The sequence below is a fragment of the Panthera pardus genome, unplaced genomic scaffold (genome assembly GCF_024362965.1).
Source record: "Panthera pardus isolate Hobbes unplaced genomic scaffold, ASM2436296v1 HiC_scaffold_15, whole genome shotgun sequence".
Lineage (NCBI taxonomy): Eukaryota > Metazoa > Chordata > Mammalia > Carnivora > Felidae > Panthera > Panthera pardus.
Genome location: NW_026526710.1, coordinates 83,959,265 through 83,976,827, shown reverse-complemented (window position 1 = coordinate 83,976,827; position 17,563 = coordinate 83,959,265). Strand labels below are relative to the sequence as shown.

The 17,563-nt window shown below is 44.0% G+C and overlaps 1 protein-coding gene across 1 annotated transcript in view; it reads left to right on the top strand.

Annotated features, from left to right (window-relative positions):
• The window catches only part of LOC109251784 (cytochrome b5), a 103,521-nt gene extending 86,168 nt beyond the window's left edge, over nucleotides 1-17,353 (top strand). The window contains exon 4 of the mRNA XM_053902839.1: nucleotides 17,253-17,353. Within this exon, the coding sequence (XP_053758814.1) occupies nucleotides 17,253-17,312 (60 nt within the window). The 3' untranslated portion in view covers nucleotides 17,313-17,353. The remainder of the gene's footprint in view (nucleotides 1-17,252) is intronic.
• Nucleotides 17,354-17,563: the final 210 nt, after the last annotated feature.

Sequence of the window (17,563 nt, the reverse complement as noted above, 5' to 3'; positions counted from 1 at the left end):
TAGTCACTGATAAAGGACATGTGTAGTGATGCTAAATAATTTCATATTGATTTCTTCCTTTCTGTCTGGAGTTGGGGAGTTGTATCTATTGTAAAGAGTTAAATGAAACTGATAAAATAGAAATAAGAGCAAAAGTTCCAGCAGACATGAGACAGGTGGTGCCAGACTGTCGATTTGGAACCACAGGCAGCCCAAGCAGGTGTTTCTTGAATCCAGAAAGGTGCTTTGAGTAAATAAGTATCTCGTTCTCTTTCTTTGCAGGACCTCCTCCTCCTTTTCTTTTTGATTGTTTTTCTCTTTTCATTCTACCATTTCCCTTGGTAGCCTCAGCTACTCCCATGAATTTAATATTTATTTGCCATTTTCAAATCTTTACCCAATCTACATATTATTCTCTTTTAAGTGTTTGTTTATTGAGAGAGAGAGAGAGAGAGGATGAGTGAGCATGAGCGAGGAAAGGGCAGAGAGAGAGAGAGACAGAGAGACAGAGAGAGGGAATCCCAAGCAGGCTCCGTTCTGTCAGCACAGAGCCCTACAAGGGGCTCCATCTCATGAATCGTGAGATCATGACCCAAGCTGAAACCAAGAGTTGGACTCTTAACCGACTGAGCCATCCAGGTGCCCCTATATGTTATTCGTTATTCAATATCTCATGGCTATCTCAAAACCTGAACATCCAAAATAGAACTCATTATCCCCCTCTCAGAAGTCCTGTTAGACTTAGCTCTCATTCTCTCTGTCTCTCTCGGACAATCTCTGTCTCTTTTCTTTCTGTCCTGTGATGAAGGACTTCAGTTTATAAAAATACATGACTATATCAAACGTCAAAAATAAACACTTGAATGTGGTCTGGCCAAAGGAGAAATATTAAATTTTTTTTTTAATGTTTATTTATTTTTGAGACAGAGAGAGACAGAGCATGAACGGGGGAAGGTCAGAGAGAGGGAGACACAGAATCTGAAACAGGCTCCAGGCTCTGAGCTGTCAGCACAGAGCCCGACGCGGGGCTCGAACTCACGGACCGTGAGATCGTGACCTGAGCCGAAGTTGGCCGCTTAACCGACTGAGCCACCCAGGCGCCCCAAAAGGAGAAATATTAAAAGCCAGTAGGTGAGATTGGCCCGGAAACAAATGTTAATTGGTCTTTTAAAATGGTAAGTGGGTCTCAGATTTAGTTCTAAGCTTCCTAGTGGCCAAAGAGAACTTGGAACCACATTCAGCTGTAAGATCCATTGGATGCAACAAACTCCGTTTTCAACACGGTTTCCTGCTCCAACCTGAGTGAAATTTTACCCCACCGAGGGAAGCCTTCTATAACGTGGCTAATGCTGTTCTTGACTTTCATTCACTAAACCACTCGATTTCCTAGACCCTTTTGCATCCAGAGTGACCGTCTGACAGTGGTTAATGTGTTATAGGCAGATATAGGTTAATGACATATAGGCAGAAGGCCTGTTGAAGGCGTCGCTTTACAAATAAGACCATGTTTTTTAAGGAGAAGGCACCGGCTGCATTCCCCCTGCTCGGGGTCATGTGGTGCCTCATGGTCAAGATGGCAGAGCAGGAAGATAGAAGCATCCCAGGTCCACAAAGGCACCTAGAAACACTGTGACTGCCCCTGATTGTTGACTTTAAACCTCCTTATTACACGTGAGAATAACCTTGTTTAAGCCACACTAAAAAAAATTTTTTTTACTGTTTATTATGTTTTGAGAGAGAGAGACAGAGACAGAGCATGAGCAGGGGAGGGGCAGAGAGAGAGGGAGGCACAGAATCCAAAGCAGGCTCCAGGCTCCGAGCTGTCAGCACAGAGCCCGACGCGGGGCTCGAACCCACGGACCGCAAGATCATGGCCTGAGGTGAAGTCAGACGCCTGCCCAGGCGCCCCTTAAGCCACATTTCTAAGCGTTTCTGGTACTTGAAGCTGAATACAATTTTAATTTATAAAATATCCCTGCGATAAGTATTGTATAGTTTCGGGGCTACCATAACAAACTGCCACAAACTCAGTGGCTTTAAACAGCAGATAATTGCTCTCTCACCGCGCTGGAGGCACAAAGTCTGAGGCCGAGGTGCTGGCACAGCCACGCTGCCTCTAGGGGAGAATCCGTCCTCGCCCCGTCCAGCTTCTGGTCGTTCCCTGGCTCCTAGCTCCTTAACTCAGCTCCCTATGTTCATCTTCAGGTAGCTGTTTCTCTGTGTGTCACCGAGTCCTCTCCCCTTCTTACAAGGACACCAGTCCTATTTCATTCAGGACCTGCCGTAATCCAGTATGACCTCATCTTAACTTAATCAATTATACGTGCAGAAACCTAATTTCCGACTAAGATCACATGCTGAGGCTCTGGGAGGACATGAATTTTTGGAGGACATTTTGGAGGATACCGCATCAAACTTTGTGTGGTTCTCACACTTTAAAAAAAAATTTTTTTTTAATGTTTATTTTTAACAGAGAGAGAGAGCAGAGCATGAGCGGGGGAGGGGCAGAGAGAGAGGGAGACACAGAATCCGAAGCAGGCTCCAGGCTCTGAGCCGTCAGCACAGAGCCCGATGCGGGGCTCGAACTCACGCTGTGAGATCATGACCGGAGCCGAGGTCGGACGCTCAACCTACTGAGCCACCCAGGCACCCCGGCTCTCACACTTTTTGATCGTTGCCCTCATGAGCAGGAGAAAAGACTGTTGATTCTGCATACTGCTCAATTGCCAATATTCAGTCCAAAAATAACTAGGGGAGGAAATTGGCGAAGTGTGGTTGCCTCAGTGACATCCACTGCCCCCTCGCCATGACTTAGTAACCATGCTGTTTGAATTCATACAGACCCAAACCCAGTTGTGAGCACTAATCACACGAGGACTTGGTTCAGGAAGCAATAGAATCTCCTCCCAGACCATTCAGTGCCTGCCTCACCCGAGCCACAGGGATTCAGGGGAGTGAGTGATCGGAACGGGGCTGTGGGAATGAAGCTTTGGTGGCCGGGGAAAGAGATGCTCTTTATCCCTCTGTATGTCAATGAGGAGTCAGGTGTCTCTGGTACTGTTGACAGACGTCTTTCAGGCTGGAGAAGATCAGACGTGGGAGCGGATGTGGGATCCCCTTTGGGAGGCCGAGGGGAGAGACTGGAAAACACTGGGTCACTGTCGAAGTTGGACTCTTGGATTCCACCCCACCTACAGCCTGATCTACCCCTGGCTTTTCCGTTGTATGAGCCAAGAATTTCCCTTTATTAAGCCAGTTTGATTCGGACTTTAAGTTACTCGCCATAAAAAGTATCCTGGCAGACATACTGCCCAAACAAATTTGGGGGGGTCCTTTAAGGTCCCAAAGCTGGGACCCTGTGGTCCAGATTTCCCTGTGGACTAGATTTCCCACTTTGAGGACCAGTGACCTCCCTAAACTAAATTTAATCATGCATTTCCTCTGCTAACAAGTCATCGATTTCCCGGAAGACAAAATCTAACCCTTACCCTGGTGGGTAAGGACATTCACCGAGTGTCTTCAGTGCATGCCCTGCCCTGCTCGGCTTTACCCCTCCTTTCTAGAGTCTGCCTCATGGAATGTCTCCCTGCCCTCAGAGCCTCTGGGGACTGTCAAGCGGGATGGCTGTGTCCCTGGAATAGAGCTTTCATTCTAGCTGCACGGGACTTTGTCTCTGCCTGTTCTGTTCCGAATCTGCTACCATGTGGATCCCTGCCTTATTGGACTGGCAGGTATTTCTCGGAAAAACAACATTCTTGAGAACGGTCTCCCTCTTTTTCTCTTATTTCCCATTCTGTGTGTGTGTGTGTGTGTGTGTGTGTGTGTGTGTGTGTGTCTGTTCTCTGTGTCTCTGTGTCTGGTTTGGGTCCCACTTTAGTCTGACTTGGGGGAAGGGTCACGGCCTTCACTCCATTTTGTCCCCTAGAAAATAGCTTCCAGGTCACACACCAGCCAACAATCCCTCACTACGGGGCAGGAGCTTCCCAGCTGAGACAGATATCTCTTCCCCTGCAGGAAATGCAGATACTCCCAAGAGCCACCAAAGGGTCTCCTTAAGGAATTATTCCTTTATATTTGGAAGAACATTATTATTTCTTCTTAGTTTTTTAAATCTAAAAATACTTGATTTTAGATTGGAGGCTTTCCACTGTGGGAGGAGGCAGAGAGTGTAGATCGTCTACCCAGAGATTCTCAGTCATCAGATGGCAGAAGAGAGGACAGTCGTGTCTCTTGACAATTCCTTGTTTGGTATTAAGGGGGTGCGCTGGGTGGTCAGCGGTGCTGAAGGGCCAGGACTTGGAGGAAGTAGCTACTCCTGGGTAGGGTCAAGAAGAGAGGCTGGCACAATGAACGGCCTCCCCTTTTGGAGAGAAATCAAAGCCAAGGCGACCGTTGAAGCTTTGCTGGGACAGCAAAAGGCCGGCGAGTACCTCTGATGGGATCAGCATACGCACACGTTGAACTCTGCAGACAGAGGCCTCTCGTGCAGCTGGTGAGTCGGAGGAAAGAGCCTCGTGTACTCACGTGCGACCATCACCAGGAGCAGTCAAGAGAAACGAGCAAGGGCAAAACGGTGGGCGCGGTGAAGACAGAAAGAATACAAGAGTGCTTGAATTTGTAGAGAAGACTTCGCGGAAGATAGAAAACGCGGGATGGGGGTTGGGGGTGGAGAGCTGAAGCTGTTCCCCATAGCGAGTGTCCTGTGACCTTGAGCTTTTGTGCCATCTGCCTTGCTCTGTTCCCACCCCCATCCCCAAGCCCAATTTGGGGGTCCTTGCCCACCACCTTCATATAACCTTTTACATTCTACCAAGGCAGCAGGAGATCCAAAGTTGCTGAAAATTTAAAAGCTTTTTAAACGCCGTTCTCTGCTCTCTTCATTTTTATTGCATACACATTGGCATAAAATGCCATGCCCGATGCGGATATGTAATATTCACTTAATGAACAGCTGTTGCTTTTTCTTTTGCTATCCCGTGTGTTAAGTTTTTTTTTTCTTTTTGTGAAGAGCTAAAGAAAATAAAGCCTTCGGTTGATTTCATTTGCCTGTTAAAAGCTAAATTAAGAGTTGTTTGCACTTAAGAAATCTGTGATGGTCTCAGCTTGCTCAGTTCCGTGGCCCCCAGGGCCCCGTGTTTCAGCCCCAGGCCGCCCCCAGTCCACAAAGCATGTTCGTGAGAGTTAGGAAAAAAGACCATTCTCCAATTAAAAAGGTGTAATTTGGAATGCTACATTTTCTCAACAGGAACGATTAAAAACATGAAATCATTCCACACTAGTGATATAAATCAAATTGTTGAACCTAATTAAAAGTTTAAAAAAATAATCAAAATAATTAGCAACTCAAAGTCACTAGGATATAATAATTAACCTGATGCATTTTCATCTGGTTTTTCTTTTCCAACATTTCATACAATTTGTACATTACAGAGGACGAGGAAGTAGCTGATGGTAAATTCCACCTCATGCCTGCTGGGATAACATGATGTGCGCTTTCCCCAACATTTCATTTGTTATCCCCAAATGCTTATTCAATAGCATTGCTTCATTTTCTTCTCTAATGGCTTTCAGTTTTCCATTTTCTGATCCTGAGTTCTGTTTCCTGACACCTGACAAGTATTTTATCTTAGTAATCGTGACAGTGTGAAAGTATGCAACATGCTTCTAAATTTTAACAGCACTTAATTATCACTTTGATGAAGTTTCCATAACAATAAATAGTTTCCATATTTAGTGCATCATTATCATAATATAGCTAACTTGTATGTGATCCTCGCGTGTAGGTAATCATGGCAAACAGGGCTGCTATTGCAGAGGAACGTGGGTCACAAGGAAAGTGATAGAAGACTTCAGCTGGCATCTCAGTGATGCCATTCCGAGAAATACTCATAGGAAATGCAATGTGCAACGTTACATCCATCCATCCATCTCATACCAGTAGGACGTGCTTTTTAATCTTAAAATGTTCACCAGTGTATCAGCTAGAATGCAGTTCTCGTTTAGCAGTAAAATTTTTTGATGATCAGATGTAGTTCTCTTTTGTAAATGGAAGCAAACATATATATATATATATATATATATATATATATATATATATGTTATAATATATTATTATATATATGATATATAATATAGTGTTAGGATATATAACACTTTGTATAGCATATTATATAGAATATATTTTATATATATATATATATATATATATATATATATATATATATATATAGTATTAGAATAATATACTTTATTTCCATCCTCAGAGAACTGTCATAATGCATTAATTTTTGTTAAAACAAGACATTTTGCTGCTATCTGCCAGAAAATAGTTAGAAACATAAGACATATCCAATTCGGATTGACAAAATTATACTAAAGATGTAAGAAATTTCAGATAATGAAGAGGTCCAGGATGGGAGTAGTTGATGGCCCCTGGCGTGGCAGGTTGCAGAGTGCAAGGCGGGACTCCTGTGCCCTGCAGCCCCGGCAGCCGCTCTGGGCTGTTCACACCAAGTTCTCCTCTGGGACCTTTGCACAGGCTGCACCTGTACCTCCCATCTCCAATGCTGTCTTCCCACTCACCCTGCATGGCCCCATTATTCTTTTGTCCTCGGCTTACCTAACAGTGCCCTTAAGGCTGATACTTCCCTGCCCTGACGGAAGCAGTTTTTATAGTCCAGTGATGGCCACTTTCTGGAATGTCTTCCCCATCGGAATGTGCAGTTTCCTCCTGGACAGACATGGATTCCTTCTCATGTCTCTGTTGCCTGGGGTCTGCCTAAAATGTGGCACGAAGTCGGTACTCAATGTGGAATAAATGAAAGGTGGAGATTTTAGTCTGCCTCTTCACTACGAAAGTCTTCACTTCCTTATCGATAATGGCTCTTATTATCAGTTATTTTCACTGTTTGTTTTGGACATTGGGGTTTAGCCTCTTAGGCTTCTCGGATTTTTGAGGTGTTTTCCATAGTTTTGCTCGTTCCAATAGAAGCTGTAGTTTCTTTAAAAAGTCCCATGAGCAAGATGAATTGAACAATGAGGTATTTTTACTGTCCACTCTGTGGATATACTTTTTTTTTTTTTTAATTTAAAACCATACACAGTGCATGAGACAGGGCACGGGATGTGGGGAGCCAGTACCTGGGGTGCCAGCTGAGACTTGGAGCCTCCCCTGTAAAATGGAGACATTGCTAACACCGTGTCGTGGGGTCACCGTGGTGACAACGACGCCCTAAATTACTGTGGAAACGCTAGTTTCTAGTCCCTTTGTCGCTCCTCCCACTACCATGGTGATAAGTTAAATAACATCGAAGGATTGCTTACTAATTGTTGCCACGTTACAAATCTGGTGATCTTGGAAGTAGAAGTGTGTGTTTCCCTCAGTTTCGTGTGATTTATGATTCACTCTTCGTGGTAGTGTTTGTTTCAGATCTTAGAGATTTGCGTGAGTGTGTGTGTGTGTGTGTGTGTGTGTGTGTGCGTGTGTGTCTGTGTGAGAGAGAGAGAGGGAGAGAGAGAAAGAGGAAATTCTCGCAAGCGTGTGTGCTAAAATTCTTGCTGGAGTGACTAGAACATTCCTACCAGGAGGGATCAAGCAAGGAAGGCACTTTTTAAAACAAAGACTTGAAAATTGGAGAATGGCCTCTATTTTTATTTATTTATTTATTTATTTATTTATTTATTTATTTATTTATTTAGTTTATTTATCTATTTTGAAAGAGAGAGAGCAAGCAGGGGAGGGACAGAGGAAGAGAGAGAGAGAGAGAGAGAGAGAAAATCCCAAGCAGACAGCTGTCAGCACAGAGACTGATGCGGGACTCGAACTCACAGAGTGGGAGACCATGACCTGAACCAACTGAGCCACCCAGCAACCCGAGAATGACTTTTATTTTTAAAATGCAGAGAAGGTGGTCAGCGTGCTGGAGTTGTGGTACGGTGCGTGAGAAGACGGCATTCTGTGAAGGGAGAGAGACAGGCGTGGATGTAGCAGTTTGAGTGTGGCTGACTTGGGGACAGTGGACATTCTGAAAGTGGACATTCAGTGGGAAGAAGTTAGAGACTCTTACAGGCATGAGCTAATTTGATATTGGACTTTGAGGGGCAATTTGGAACCATAGCATATTTCTGAGCAGAGTAATGACAGACTCAGAAGGAAAATAAGCATATTTTTATACATTTTGGAAACTACTGGAAAATGCTTAAACAATTTCCTAGATTCAAGTCCAACCATACGGAAAATTTTCAACTCCTTAGGCTCAATAAAAAAATGACTGTGGCTTAGTCGGTTAAACATTGATTTCGGCTCAGGTCATGATCTCATGGTTTGTGAGTTTGAGTCCTGCATCGGGCTTTGTGCTGACAGCCAGGCACCTGCCTGGGATTCTCTCTCTCTCCCTCTCTCTGCTCCTCCCCCACTGGTACTCATTCTCTCTCGAAATAAATAATTAAACTTAAAAAAAAAAATAACTGTTTGAACCCAAGAATATATTTTTAAAGGAAATCTCTATGTCCAGGAAAGACTCTGTTTTGTCAGATAGACATGAAGTCAGGAGGGGGTCTAACCCTGGGAAATCATATATTACAGAGAATTTACAGGACCCACCGTTGAATGTTTGACTTGCCAGTGGCTGAACTGGGAATGAGGGCTATGCCAACTTAATTTTTACTCAATAAAAACCTATTAAGGACTCCTCATAAAGATAAGGGGACAAAGTGTAAATTTGGAAGAAGACCCTTGGGCGGATAGCTGGAGTGGCAGTTAGGACATGTGGCTGTTACCCCGAGTCATCACCCAAGGGTTCTGTCCAAGGATTTAAAATTATCACCAGAGGGGCATACAGACTGTGACAGCTTTAGTTTCTTCTGTCTTATTCCAGGATTTTAAGTGGGGTGGGTGGCAATGACCCGATTTGCACTTTAAAATTTCCCTTCTCGGGGCACCTGGGTGGCTCAGTGGGTTAAGCGTCCGACTTCACCTCAGGTCACGATCTCGCAGTCTGTGAGTTCGAGCCCCACGTCGAGCTCTGTGCTGACAGCTCAGACCTGGAACCTGCCTCAGATTCTGTGTCTCCCTCTCTCTCTTCCCCTCCCCCCACTCATGCTCTGTGTCTCTCTTAAAAAATGAATAAATGTTACAAAGAAAACTTTTAAAGAATAATAAGAAAATAAAGGCTCCCTTCTCCGTGTTGGGTAGAGACCAGATGCAGGGTGTGGATCAGAGAGGATGCACTGGAGGTGGGGGGAAGGAAAGTTACATGGGGTATTTGGAAGGGACACCGGGTAACATTTATTGAAAAGTTAGGTGGAGGTACAAGCAAGGGAGGTCGTGATGCTTTTTACCAAGATGGAGAAGGCTGGAGAAGATGTTTTGAGCAGTGGCAGTTCGGTGCTTTGTTTGGACGTGTTCAGTTCAAGATGCCAATTAGCTATCCGGGGGAAGATGTCACAGAATCGGTTGCCAATTGCATCCCCAGTGCAGAAGACAAACAAGATTCGTGTACCAATGCTATTTTGTTTTATTTTATTTTTTGAGAGAGCGAGAGTGAGCATGCACAAGTGGGAAGGGGCGGGTGGGGGGGGCGGGAAAGGGAGGCAGAGAATCTCAAGCAGGCTCCATGCCATCACCCTGGGATCACAACCCGAAATCAAAAGTCAGACGCTTGAACAACTGAGCCACCCAAGCGCCCCAACGTGTATCAGTATTATTAAAAGCCGTGGGACCAGAGGCAAACAACTGAGGAGGGAGTGTGCAGAAGAGACGAGGTGGGGGCTGTGGAGCAAAGCATGGGATTTTTCACCCTTAAGGTCGAAGAGAAGAGAATAAACCAGTAGGAGGGATGCAAAGCGATAGCAGAGGGGTTGAAGGGAAGCCCATGAGAACAGCGCTGTGGAGGACAAGAGAAATTGTCCCTGGCCACCGTCACTGCAGGCAGATCACATATAATGAAGGCAGATGGGGAATGACTGGACTAGCCACAGGGAGCGTGTTGATGACCTTAACAAGAGCAGTTTGGGGACTGAGGAGGAAAGAAAACTGAATGGAGTAGCTCAAGGGGAGAAGGAGCTGAGGAATCATTTTATTTCTTGTGCCAGATGATGGGCACACGACTGTCTTTATAACATTCTCTCGTGGGCCTGAAGAATTTCATAATGAAATCGTTTGAAGGTAATGTGTCGCTTTTTCAAAAGCTTTTTCCCCCCTTAATTTGCACACCATTCTAAGAGTTAAAAGTAATTTAAAAGTTACAGTAATTTGTACTGTAAGCTTTTGCCAATGGGATGTCAAGGCAGTTCGCAAAGGGCAAGAGGCGGGAGGGGTAGGTGGGCGGGGGGAGCACAGAGCAGGTGAAGATCCTCCAAGGTTATCATGAGAAATTAAATGGTGATGTTCCCTAATAGCCTTAGTACAATAACAGCAGTTATTGTCAACTCTGGGAGCAGAAAAATAAGTCTGGGGTCTAGCCTTGAACCTATACATTACTTTTTTGAAACATAAATGTGCAGAGATAGAATGGCTGGACTGAGGACAGCTATCTTATTAAGGATTTTGACATGTATAACCAGGTTTTCTTTCTCGAAGCTGTGTCAGTTGTGATTCTCACCTGCAGAGATTCTTTAAAAAAAAAAAAAATCAAAATAATCCCAGAGAAGCGGAAAAGGAGACGCATGGGAATGGAAAGCAGACACGACAAAGAAGGTCGGCGTGGTCGTATTAATATGATAAAGTAAATGTCAAAGCAAAACGTACTCCTAGGGATAAGGAAGGACGCCTCACAAGGACAAAAGGGTCAATTCAACAGGAAGACATTCCACTCGTAAACGTGCACATTCTCAATAACAGAGCTTCAAAATCCGCGAGGGGAAAGAGAGTTGACGGGGTTTAAAGGAGGGGACGGTCCCGTCATGTAATCTGAGGCGTCACCACTTCTCTGTCAGGCGGTTGTTGGAACAGCTAGACAGCAGTCCGGCGAAGATGTGTGTAGAAAACCTGAGCAACACTCCCGGCAGGTGGACTTGTTATTAATTTCACTGTTAGAGCTGCAAGGACGCGTCCCAGCCTCCGTGCCTCCGCCTTTTGGAGATCCCGGGCGCAAACCTACAGTTGCCGTCCCTGTGACTTCCTGCAGGCACTTTATGGCTCTGTGCCTCAGGTTTCTTCCGTGCAAAGTGAGGATGGCCCCCGCGTCCCCTGTGTTTTAGGTATCCTATGAGATCGTGAATAAAAGGCAAGTTAGCATCATGCCTGGCATACGGGAAGTGTTCATTATATGCCAGTGATTGACTGTCAGCTCACGCCGTGTGGCTGCCTGACAGAATCGTGGGGGATTTGTTTTGTTCTGTTCTGTTTCATTACCATTATCTGGAAATCTGCCTGCGGCAGGAGCTGTCCTGGTTGAGGCGTCACTCAGAGTCGTTCCGAAACTGTTCCTGTGCCCTCCTCTCAGCTCCCCTCCCCGAGCCCTGGTGAGCCTGCCGGCATTTAAATATTTCAAAGAGTTGGGGACACCTGGGCGGCTCAGTCGCTTAAGTGTCCGACTCTTGGTCTCGGCTCAGGTCACGATCTCACGGTTCATGGGTTCAAGCCCTGCGTTGGACTCTGGGCTGAGAGCATGGAACCTGCTTGGGATTCTCTCTCTCTCTCTCTCTCTCTCTCTCTCTCTCTGGCCCTGCCCCACTCTCTCTCTCTCTCAAAATAAATAAATATTTAAAAAAATATTACAAAGAATCCCTAGATGCCCCATGCAAACCTCGAAACTTCCAAATTGCCTCCATTTAACGTGCCACATAGGAAGGCACTCGTTTTCATTTTTCCCACATCACCCTGTTCTCATGGGCCTGAAACTCACCCTAAGCAACCATGAAAGACCCTTCTAGAATGTTCTGATGCACGTGGTAGGAGGTGGAGCACCAGCCCCACGTGGGATGACATCGGCTAGCGGAAGGGTCACACCTGCCTTCTCCCCCTTTTTGTGCTATTAGGCCTTTAATGTTGCACTTCTGCATAGTTATTAAATCACATCCGTGGTATAGAAACCATCTCTAAATTTAGTCCAGAGTCTTGGTTTTTAAAAGGAACTGAGTCGAGATGTTTGGTAAACAGAGGAGTCCTTCCGCGTTGCACACCATCCTTCTCTAATTGGCAATTTGTATTTCTTCAGAGAAGAACAGGCAATAAAGGAAGTAAATAAAATAAAGCAAATTGTCCCTTTCAAGTCTGCCAGCTGTCACACCTCGAGAAGAGCGTTTTCCTCTTGTTCTTCTAAGAATCAAGGCTCATTTATTTATAGGTATGTGTTAAAGAGTAATGAGGCAAGCTGAAAAAGATCTTCCAAAATACTCTTAGTGAAATAGAAGGCGTTATCGTTACCGAGGACTTGTAACAATTTAAAGCCATTTCCATCTTCATTAAAACATATGAGCAGTGACACCCCCTAAACTGACTTTGCGGAAACCAAAGGGAAGAGCGTTGTTCTGCTACGTTTCCGTGAGACAGAAAATACCCTGTGGAGTGGCCTCATGGAGTTGGGGTGGCCCAAGGCATTCTCAAAATGGCAGCTTTAGAGGGATCGTCCTTGAGCCTTCTGGGGTAGAGAGACTTAGGAAACTGGGAAGGGCCATTTCTCCCACCAAAAGCTCCCTCCACGCTGGCTTCTGCTGTAGGTTCTAGTTTGTCTCCTGTACTTGGTTTTAGATGTTAGTTCCACAAACGCAAGAGCAACGGGCTTCTTGAATGAACTGTCGATATAGTATGCTGACAGCAGAATGGCATTAAGGAGCAGCACAGAGCTCAGGAAAGGGAAGGAGGTTTACATAGCTCCGGAGAGAGGTTTTGAAATGAAAATGGATAGGGTTTAGAAGAAATAAAGTAGAAACAGAAATTTCTTTAAGTGTGAAATATTTAATTAAGTTATTTAAACTCCCTTAACTTTGGGCACCTGGGTGGCTCCGTCGGTTAAACATCCGACTTTGGCTCAGGTCACGATCTCACCGTGCATGAGTTTGAGCCCCGCATCGGGCTCTGTGCTGACAGCTCAGAGCCTGGAGCCTGCTTCTGATTCTGTGTCTCCCTCTCTCTGCCCCTCTCCAGCTTGCACTCTGTGTCTCTCCTTCTCAAAAATAAATAAACATTAAAAAACCACAAACTAATACAATTTCAATTCTAATTGATTTCATTGAAATGGAATGAAATTTAAATAAACTTAATTTAAAATTATAACTTGAAAGAAATATTTTCTCCAGTTTCATCGTAAAAATGTGGCCTGATAAAGGCAGCAGATCATCATTTTTTTTAAATATGCTTTTCCCATATTTAAAAAAAATATTTATTTATTTTGAGAGAGACAGAGACAGCACAAGTTCATTCATTCCTGGGATGCAGGGCTGGTTCAACATTCGCAAATCGATCAACGTGATACATCACATTAACAAAAAAAAAGAGAAGAACCATATGATCCTGTCAATCGATGCAGAAAAGGCCTTTGACAAAATCCAGCACCCTTTCTTAATAAAAACCCTTGAGAAAGTCGGGATAGAAGGAACATACTTAAAGATCATAAAGGCCATTTATGAAAAGCCCACAGCTAACATCATCCTCAACGGGGAAAAACTGAGAGCTTTTTCCCTGAGATCAGGAACACGACAGGGATGCCCACTGTCACCGCTGCTGTTTAATATAGTGCTGGAAGTTCTAGCATCAGCAATCAGACAACAAAAGGAAATCAAAGGCATCAAAATTGGCAAAGATGAAGTCAAGCTTTCGCTTTTTGCAGATGACATGATATTATACATGGAAAATCCGATAGACTCCACCAAAAGTCTGCTAGAACTGATACATGAATTCAGCAAAGTTGCAGGATACAAAATCAATGTGCAGAAATCAGTTGCATTCTTATACACTAACAATGAAGCAACAGAAAGACAAATGAAGAAACTGATCCCATTCACAATTGCACCAAGAAGCATCAAATACCTAGGAATAAATCTAACCAAAGATGTAAAAGATCTGTATGCTGAAAACTATAGAAAGCTTATGCAGGTAATTGAAGAAGATATAAAGAAATGGAAAGACATTCCCTGCTCATGGATTGGAAGAATAAATATTGTCAAAATGTCAATACTACCCAAAGCTATCTACACATTCAATGCAATCCCAATCAAAATTGCACCAGCATTCTTCTCGAAACTAGAACAAGCAATCCTAAAATTCATATGGAACCACAAAAGGCCCCGAATAGCCAAAGTAATTTTGAAGAAGAAGACCAAAGCAGGAGGCATCACAATCCCAGACTTTAGCCTCTACTACAAAGCTGTCATCATCAAGTCAGCATGGTATTGGCATAAAAACAGACACATAGACCAATGGAATAGAATAGAAACCCCAGAACTAGACCCACAAACGTATGGCCAACTCATCTTTGACAAAGCAGGAAAGAACATCCAATGGAAAAAAGACAGTCTCTTTAACAAATGGTGCTGGGAGAACTGGACAGCAACATGCAGAAGGTTGAAACTAGACCACTTTCTCACACCATTCACAAAAATAAACTCAAAATGGATAAAGGACCTGAATGTGAGACAGGAAACCATCAAAACCTTAGAGGAGAAAGCAGGAAAAGACCTCTCTGACCTCAGCCGTAGCAATCTCTTACTCGGCACATCCCCAAAGGCAAGGGAATTAAAAGCAAAAGTGAATTACTGGGACCTTATGAAGATAAAAAGCTTCTGCACAGCAAAGGAAACAACCAACAAAACTAAAAGGCAACCAACGGAATGGGAAAAGATATTTGCAAATGACACATCGGACAAAGGGCTAGTATCCAAAATCTATAAAGAGCTCATCAAACTCCACACCCAAAAAACAAATAACCCAGTGAAGAAATGGGCAGAAAACATGAATAGACACTTCTCTAAAGAAGACATCCGGATGGCCAACAGGCACATGAAAAGATGTTCAACGTCACTCCTTATCAGGGAAATACAAATCAAAACCACACTCAGATATCACCTCACGCCAGTCAGAGTGGCCAAAATGAAGAAATCAGGAGACTATAGATGCTGGAGAGGATGTGGAGAAACAGGAACCCTCTTGCACTGTTGGTGGGAATGCAAATTGGTGCAGCCGCTCTGGAAAGCAGTGTGGAGGTTCCTCAGAAAATTAAAAATAGACCTACCCTATGACCCAGCAATAGCACTGCTAGGAATTTATCCAAGGGATACAGGAGTACTGATGCATAGGGGCACCTGTACCCCAATGTTTATAGCGGCACTCTCAACAATAGCCAAATTGTGGAAAGAGCCTAAATGTCCATCAACTGATGAATGGATAAAGAAATTGTGGTTTATATACACAATGGAATACTACGTGGCAATGAGAAAAAATGAAATATGGCCTTTTGTAGCAACATGGATGGAACTGGAGAGTGTGATGCTAAGTGAAATAAGCCATACAGAGAAAGACAGATACCATATGGTTTCACTCTTATGTGGATCCTGAGAAACATAACAGAAACCCATGGGGGAGGGGAAGGGAAAAAAAAAAAAAAAAAAAAGAGGTTAGAGTGGGAGAGAGCCAAAGCATAAGAGACTGTTAAAAACTGAGAACAAACTGAGGGTTGATGGGGGGTGGGAGGGAGGGCAGGGTGGGTGATGGGTATTGAGGAGGGCACCTTTTGGGATGAGCACTGGGTGTTGTATGGAAACCAATTTGACAGTAAATTTCATATATTAAAAAATAAAAAAAAATAAAATAAAATAAAATATGCTTTTCCCATATTTAAAAAAAAATATTTATTTATTTTGAGAGAGACAGAGACAGCACAAGTTGGGGAGGAGCAGAGAGAGAGAGGGAGAGAGAATCCCAAGCAGGCTCCATACTGTCAGCACAGGGCCTGATGCAGGGCTCAAACTCACCAACTACAAGATCATGATCTGAGCTGAAACCAAGAGTCAGACGCTTAACCGAATGAACTACCCAGACGCCTCCCATCACTTCCGCCCGCTCAAATGCCACGTGTGCGTCCAATGCCCAGATTCCCGTTACTGCCCCACAATTGTGTTCTCTATATGGAGTCTCAATGGTATTAAGACCAAGGTAGCCTAAGGGCTTTCTGCTAACCTAACTACAACAGTGTGAACATCAAAAAGAAAGTGACACCTTTAAATTCAAATAAGATAAAATTTGAAGTTCTGTGAATTTATAATGATGCTCAGAAAAGGAAAGCCAATATGAAATGCACCAATAACCACTGTGAATATGATAGGACGTGCTTGTTTTGCACTGGTCTTAAAGAGCAGGGGAATGTTAATGCATTTATGCACGTGTGTGGTTATTCTTTTAGGTCCGTATCTAGTTATGAAGTACAGGGGGGTTCTTGTTTCGGAACATGGTCTAGGGGAATGAGTCAGTGAAGTCCTAAACATAGCTTATTATGTGATGCTGGAATCTCTTGGAAGCACATTTCAGGTAAGATGACAATATTGTTGGGGCACCTGGGTGGCTCAGTTAAGCATCCAACTTCAGCTCAGGTCATGATCTCACAGCTCGTGAGTTCCAGCCCCGCATCGGGCTCTGTGCTGACAGCTCGGAGCCTGGAGCCTGCTTGGGATTCTGTGTCTCCCTCTCTCTCTGCCCCTCCCTGGCTCATGCTCTGTCTCTCTCTCTCAAAAATAAATAAACATAAAAAAATTAAATTATAAAGATGACAATATTGTTATTGGGCCAGAGGGACCTGAAGAAAGTAAGGGGGTAGGTTTTAGTGTGAGGGCTGCTGGCCATCTCTAGAAGAACAAAGGTGAGTGGCGTAGGTGGTGATATTTTAGATGGACCCCTCTTCCTTTATGTCCTGTCCTGTGGAGGCGAGAGATTCATGATGGCTTGACAGAGCGTTCCTGCTCCGTGGCCTTGCGGAATGATAACATGAGGGTGCAGTCAGGCATTGCCGTGTGTGATAACACATCTTCTGGGCACACGGGGGAGATTTACGTAAAATTAAGAGGAGAAACTGGTGGAATCGGACGGACTGAAACAGCCATGCTAGTTCAAGTTCTTTATCTCAAGAACATAGAGACACTTGCTCCCCACGGACACCGGTCTCTCTCTCTGCTGGGCTTCGTGCTCCAATTCCTGCCTTCTAATGTTTCCGTCTTTATTGCCCTCCACCATCTGTTCCCAGAAGCCGAAGAGCATTTGTATACAGACGAGAATGTTCCTCAAGTGAGGAGAGCAGACAGCAGGCTGTCAATATTTTATACTTTCCAGGATCATTGTCTTTCAGACTATCAAGAATTCATGCCAACGTTCGATGATGGGTTACCTGAAGAATGTTCTGCTTTAGTCAAACATTTGTCTCGATAACGGATAGGAAGAAAGCTTGAATAAACGCAGAGCTGAGAGTTCAAGATGCTGTGACATCCCTGCTCTAGTTCATTCCATCTCACTACCTGGTAACAGAACTTTAAATGCCCCTCGTGAGTGACTGTTTTTAATACTGTTTTGAAACAATCTCCAACTTACAGGGAAGTTGCAAGTAAGTGCCACACAAAGAAGTCTTTTTTTTTTTTTCTTTTTTTTTTTTTTTTTTTACAT